The sequence below is a fragment of the Drosophila tropicalis genome, unplaced genomic scaffold (genome assembly GCF_018151085.1).
Source record: "Drosophila tropicalis isolate 14030-0801.00 unplaced genomic scaffold, ASM1815108v1 contig_845, whole genome shotgun sequence".
In the NCBI taxonomy this organism is placed as follows: domain Eukaryota; kingdom Metazoa; phylum Arthropoda; class Insecta; order Diptera; family Drosophilidae; genus Drosophila; species Drosophila tropicalis.
In genome coordinates, this window is record NW_027173338.1 from 650,619 (window position 1) to 657,020 (window position 6,402).

A 6,402-nucleotide genomic window follows, 5' to 3' on the forward strand; every position below is an offset into this window, starting at 1 on the left:
AAAAGAACATGGCAACAGCTAATTGATATTTTGTCAATTGTATACCCAAGTTTTTTACGGTTCACTCAATTTTTTATGGTAAATAAGTATAAGTTTAAACAAGTTTTTTCTTTAGCGTATTATAAATTTTCTTTAAAGTTGAAATAATAAACATTCCATTTTGTGCCAACTGCACTTAAATCCAATGCGTTAGCTGCATTGTGCCATCATGCATTCGCTGTGTGTCCATTATGCTCATCTGACGCACGAGACGTTTCATGGAAGGACGATGACTTGGACGACCCGATACACTAGGCCCTGGCATGTCTAAAGGTGTACGCTCATCCGTTCTGCTTGTCTGTTGCTTCAAGCGACGATTATCGCGTAATTCCAACTCCACTTCAGAGGCATTATTTGAAGATCCTGCCAAGACATCTAGATTTTCATACGATGTGGGTGGCGACAGTACATCTCTGTGGAATTACGATAAAGAATTTTTTACACTTTTATCAAACCATCAATAACATACGGTTTTTTGCTGCAAGAGCAGCAATCTTTAAGTTGCCAATCCTTGCCAAACTCTTCGCCCTCCTCCACGGTCTGGGGCAAACGATGATGCAAAGTCTCCGGCAAACGAAGACCCGTCATGCCACCCAACATGGAAACGAAACCCATTATGACTAAGGGCAGTTTTAGATTCTCCTTGCCCAGATAAGTCACAAATGGGATGACAATTAGACCCAAACCGCCTATATAGCTGGAGGCACCAATTCCAATGCCACGTACTTGTGTGGGATACAATTCTCCCGCAAAAGGATATATGATGAGAAATGAGGCAGAAAGCAGAGCCTTAGATATCAGGTAGAGTACCAGAGTCTCATCGACGGCATCATCGGGTAGCATCACGGTTATAACACAAGCTACGCCCCTTAAAATTTATGAGAAATAGTTGAAATGTAAATCCTAATATTTTATTAAACTCGCTTCTTACTTACCCCAATATCATGGATAAACTTAGAGGCCAACGTCTGCCCCAAGTGTCCATAAAGTACCAACAACAAAGATAACTTGGCAATTCCACCACAGCGGACAAGAAGAAGCTTACATATTGATTGGTACCCAATGATGGGCCATAATAACTTAGACCCAGATAGACAGTCTCATTGGCAAACCAACTCAATGTAATCAAAATTGTCTTCAGACGCATATTGGGCGTACGACAGAGATCCATTAGACCGACATTAGCCACCTTTTTCTTGTTCTTCTTCAACTTATCTCGAATGATCTGTGCCTCCAGTTTACTGTGGACCACCTCTGGAAATTGTCGGCCATTGACACGAGCCATATTCTCAAGAATTTTTAATGCTTCCTCCAAGCGACCACGCATCAATAGCCAACGCGGTGACTCGGGCATAAAGAACATGTACAGGAAATACGCATAGAATGGCAGAGATGTGTAATAGGAAAGGCGTACCCAATCTCGTTCGAGATAAGTGACCACCGATAGCAGCATAATGCCCGAGGTATAGAAAGTGCAGGTCATCACTGTTACAAACGATCGATAATTCTCACCCACCAGTTCCAGAGCTAGAATAAAAAATAAAAAGGATACTCATTCAAAGACAAAACAAGTTCAAAAATTCATTACTCAATCTGCAATGCTTTCAAATATCCAAGATCAACCCCCCTAATGTATGCAGCAGTAACGTCTCTGCTCTCACTTACAAATAATAAATGGTATTTGATACACAGCTGGTATAGTAAGTCCCACAATCACTCGACTACCGGCCCATGTCCAGAAATCTCTACTTAATGATGTCATCAAGCTGCCAGCCAATAATGTGGCTAAACAGGTGAAATAGGATAGTCGTCTACCGGCACGGTCATTGAGTAGGCCAAACAGATAAACTCCCACTGGACCACCAGTGTTAAGTGCCGCCAGACCAATTGTAGGATATATATCCTGATCGCAAACTAAATCAAACTGAAAATTTGTTTAACATTATATCTCTTTATGTAGATGATTGTTATGATCTAACTTAGGAACTTCTTCTTTGATGATAGGGAATGGTTTATTTTATAGCAAGCAAATTATTAGATGTTTCTATGAAGGGGAACTTGATTTGGTATTTCCATGCCCCCCACATCGATCACAATGGATGACCAAACAGTGCTGGTATTATATTCCCAGCCTTGATTGCATTTAATCAATGGCCAGCTTGTATTGGGTTCCAGTGTTGTCAGGTAGTGATCCACATCATCGGGATCAAGCAATTGTGTCCAATTGACGCCATAGGTAAAGCATTTGCTATAAACAAAGTCATCATTTTCCTGCAAAATGCAAAGAGATAAAAATGCATTGTATATCGACATTTCGATTTTGTTTCCCAGCCCCTCCTTGAACGCATAATCAATGAATTTGCTTGATTGCGACAACCCCCCCAAAAAGACCTAATGCATTCATATGGCTGCTTTATTACTCACCTGTTCCTTGGGTATGGACAAATATTTACGTTGCTCCACGTCAAAGTCAAGCAATTCAGGCACACGACACCAATAATCATCTGGCGTGTCGGCCATGAATAATTGATTAAAGGCACAAAATCCGCAGGGTATGCAAGCAGGCAAACAGATGCCAAAAACCAAAAGTTTTTGATATTTGCCAAATTCACCAATTGTGGGTAGCAAATCATCCAAATCGAAGGCCTCCTAATGCGTATAAACATAATCAAAAGAAGGCTTATACAATTGGCAATTCAATTTACATCCACAGAGACTTGAGGTTCGGGTTTTTGGCGTTGTCGTAGATCCGATAACTCATCATATTCATCATTATCACTACTGTCCACAGTTTCAGTCATGGAATAGATTTCCTTCGGCACGAATTTAACTAAGAAATGTTGTTTTTATTTACGTCTATTCTTGTATGCAATGCAAAAATGTATTTCAACTAGAAGAAGCCCCACAAAGAAAACGTCAACTGACATTTTGCAAAAAAAAGGGTTGGAATATCTTCAATAAAATTAAAATAGAGGGCGCCACTTAATGGATCCGTTCTTGAATATAATGAATAAATTCCATCTTTAATTTAAGAAACTTAAAAACATAAAAACAAGAAAATGTTATTCCTTTAATATATACATAGATGCAGTCTAAGGAATTAAGAAATAGTTACTTTAGATCTTACAGAGATAATGATCTGATTTTATGACAAAGGCTTAGATTTTCCGAATCAGAATCTAGATAAATAAATTGACCAGAGAAAAATATTTTAGAAAATGTTTTAAAACACTTAACTTTGTTAATCTATAATCTATGCCAATGCCTTGGTTATTTTTAAAAATGTCTGATTAATGTTTTAAATACCAATTTTTAATTAGAATAAATCTTAATTTCATGAAGCTCTAGTTAGTAAGTCTTTAGTTAACCCTTGGAATATAAAAAATAAACGAAAAATTCATGATTTATTATTTAATAATACTTTTTTCAATCTGCATTAATATTTCAAAAAGTAAATTTATCATAAACATTTATAAACTGAATGTGTGCAAATTTCTGCGATTTGAAAAAAAAAAGAATTTCTCAACCTTAAAAATATGTTTCTTAATCTCTGTATTTAGATTCAGAGATTCATTTTCATCTTCTTTCATATATGTATTAATTTTTATTCCAGTTAAACCAAGCACCAAAGTTGTTTTTTTTTTTTTCAAAGACCAAATTATAAAATTTAATATGTATATTTTTTAACTTAACTTCAATAACTTCAAAAAGTAAAATATAAACACAAATACATGTATATAATAGTATGCAAAATAGTTGAATGTTTAGTTAAGTCTAGGAAAATGTCTGTGTGTGCTGTTGCTATGAGTTGTCTACGACTCCATTTCCAATGCCCAATTGCCTTAGCAATGAAATCACTTCACTATTTTTTCTCATAACAGCCATTACTTCTTGTTGTTGCTGTTGCATTATTCGCAATCTATTGCGCTCCTCAATTTTGGCCAATTGATTATTATTATTTATGGTCTTTGTGTCGACATCCAATTTTAGATCCGATTTGACATGATAGAGCTCATCCCGTATGCTATTCAATTTGCGTTCACAATCTCGTACATCTTTTTCCAAAATTTGTGTCTTTAGATAAACTGTTTGTGCCAATTTATACCAATCGGCCAGACATTCAGCAATTTGGGCTACAGCCGGATTTACATTATCCATTAGCAGGGCCTTGATGCGTTTGCCATTATGATCACCTTTGATTTTTTCAAGAGCATGAAACTGCTCATCGTTGTAGGTTAAAGTGCGTGTTGCCCTATCACGTAACAGATGCTGCCACGAATCACGTAAACGTTCCACAAGATATTTGGCCTGTGCACTGGCACGAGTGCGGCAGGGACATTTCTTGCCATGCATCGATGATGACCATTGATCACTGCAATGAAAGCAAAAAGGTTATTTTTAATTGAATTGTTAAAATTAGGATAAATTCACTTACTTTAGTTCATCGTCTGTAACAAAATGTTTGTGCATTTGTGTAATAACATCTGCTGCTCCATCAAAATCACTTTTGACTGCATTTAATACATTTAAGAGGGACTTTAATTCCTGATCACCTTTGGTCTGAAGGAAATAATTATTTAATTTTACCATATAAAATGTGGCTTGTTAGTAATATTACCACACGGGTCGTGCTCTGCACAACATCGGCATAATCAATAACTGTGGACAAGAGATTGTCAAAACTTTCAGTTTTCCTACAACAAAGAGGTATAGAAGGTTAATCTTTGTGGAAATTTATAGTAAACATGTATTCTTACTTTAGCAGCAAGCCAATGGTGGTTATAAGCATTTCAATAAATTGCTCTACACCCTTTTTAATGAGTATATCCATGGTTGTGAATATATCCACACGTCTCTTGCACTCATGACCGACACTGCAGGCCTGCTTGGCCAAACTGGCATCATTTTCAACGGAAACGTTTGGTGGAAATACTGGAAATTTGGGTAAATCCAATTGATTTGGCAATTGAACATTATTATCATCATTGCTATAGAGGAATATGGGTTGCTCTGTTGTGGTGGTCGGAAATGCTTTGACTGAAAAGATTTGCTGTTAAATTTCTTGCATCATTTCAATTGTATTATTTCTTACCAATTGTTCGGGGTGTAACCTTTTTCTCCAAATGCTCATTATTAAACAACAAAATTTGTTTTTCCAGTGGCACTTCAGTTTGAACAAAAATGCGTTCCCTGAAATTGTCAATTTGTTCATCTGGCTCCAGGAATACTTCAACAGAACTCGTTCGATTCATATAGAACACATGAATGACCCGCTTTCGCAGTATAAGTGTAACCTCTTGAAAGAATCTATCAAAAGACCAAGTCTTATCGCGATTCTCCTCGAGCAGGCCAGCCAGCAAGGGCGTAACCAGAGTCTTAAGACCCTGCGAGAGGTGAGCATGGGGTGGCAATGATGTTGACCATTCTATGGGACCATTTTCCGATAGCTGAGTGCCCGATATAACACCGGAAGCCTTCTTTGTCGTAATTTGATGCATGGTCTCACGATTCTTACGGCCCCCAAAGGGACGGAATGGTAAATTACCTGTGGCCACATGATAGAGTGTGACACCAATGGACCAAAGATCTACATTGGCTGTAAATGAGCGTTGTATAGACTTTCGTAGAACGGCACGCTCATAGAGATCAGGATGTAGGTACTCTTCAGTGCCATACAATGAGGCAAATGGCTGATTATCCTCCAGTTCACGTGCAGCACCAAAATCGGTTAATTTATAAACGGTTTGACCATCTTCCGATATAAATTTCATAATGTTTCCTGGCTTAAGATCACGATGAACCAATTTGTTGTCACGCAAATGTTTCATGCCAGCACAAAGATGCTCGAGAACCAATAGGAATTCATTTTGGGGCAAGCCATAGGAGTTCTCAGGATCATCAAGAATATTAAAAAGACTTCCACCGGTACAGAGTTCCATGACAATCACCTTACCACGACCCTCTTGATCCTCCTCAATGGCCAGCAACTTGACAATATTCTCATGATTAACCTTCTTTAAGGCTTCAAATTCACGCATTTGTACATCGGCTGGCCGCATGTGGCTATAAGGATTAAAGGTTTTAACTGCTACCGACTCACCAGTTATCTTGTTAACACCCTGGGGAAGAAGGAAAGGGGAATCACGTATTAGAGAAATGTAAAGACATTTTGGATGACGCGCAGCTTACCTGAAAGACAGAGCCTGTGGCTCCTTTGCCCAGCACACTGGTGGTGCACCACACATAGTTGACTGATCCACGTAGGAATGACATGGTCTTTTTAATTTTTATTTACTTTATTTGAAATTTGTTGATTCATTTCGTCACAACAAGTGCAACAAGCATAAATTTGCAATTTGTTAT

General features: G+C 37.8%; 2 protein-coding genes across 2 annotated transcripts; both read right to left on the bottom strand.

Moving 5' to 3' along the window:
- Positions 1 to 56: 56 nt before the first annotated feature.
- Positions 57 to 2,934, bottom strand: CarT (Carcinine transporter). The gene is made up of 7 exons (XM_068294822.1): positions 2,745 to 2,934; positions 2,464 to 2,688; positions 2,125 to 2,310; positions 1,705 to 1,963; positions 975 to 1,566; positions 509 to 907; positions 57 to 452 (listed from the first exon to the last, which is right to left on the bottom strand). Exons 1-7 carry the CDS (start codon positions 2,838 to 2,840, stop codon positions 176 to 178), a joined length of 2,034 nt encoding a protein of 677 aa, XP_068150923.1. The 5' UTR covers positions 2,841 to 2,934; the 3' UTR covers positions 57 to 175.
- A 763-nt stretch (positions 2,935 to 3,697) lies between these two features.
- On the bottom strand, positions 3,698 to 6,392 carry IKKepsilon (I-kappaB kinase epsilon). The gene is made up of 6 exons (XM_068294520.1): positions 6,229 to 6,392; positions 5,132 to 6,158; positions 4,797 to 5,076; positions 4,658 to 4,733; positions 4,475 to 4,599; positions 3,698 to 4,411 (listed from the first exon to the last, which is right to left on the bottom strand). Exons 1-6 carry the CDS (start codon positions 6,310 to 6,312, stop codon positions 3,841 to 3,843), a joined length of 2,163 nt encoding a protein of 720 aa, XP_068150621.1. The 5' UTR covers positions 6,313 to 6,392; the 3' UTR covers positions 3,698 to 3,840.
- Between the last annotated feature and the right edge of the window lie 10 nt (positions 6,393 to 6,402).

Bases quoted from the DNA above. Each gene is read 5' to 3' on its own strand.
- IKKepsilon (XM_068294520.1), bottom strand. From the start codon at position 6,312: ATGTCATTCCTACGTGGATCAGTCAACTATGTGTGGTGCACCACCAGT. The intron at 5,077-5,131 runs GTAAGAAATAAT...AAATCTTTTCAG, and splicing joins GGTTACACCCCGAACAATTG to TCAAAGCATTTCCGACCACC. The intron at 4,412-4,474 runs GTAAGTGAATTT...CTTTCATTGCAG, and splicing joins GTTACAGACGATGAACTAAA to TGATCAATGGTCATCATCGA.
- CarT (XM_068294822.1), bottom strand. From the start codon at position 2,840: ATGACTGAAACTGTGGACAGTAGTGATAATGATGAATATGATGAGTTA. The intron at 2,689-2,744 runs GTAAATTGAATT...TATACGCATTAG, and splicing joins AACCTCAAGTCTCTGTGGAT to GAGGCCTTCGATTTGGATGA. The intron at 1,567-1,704 runs GTAAGTGAGAGC...TTTTTATTCTAG, and splicing joins TCAAATACCATTTATTATTT to CTCTGGAACTGGTGGGTGAG.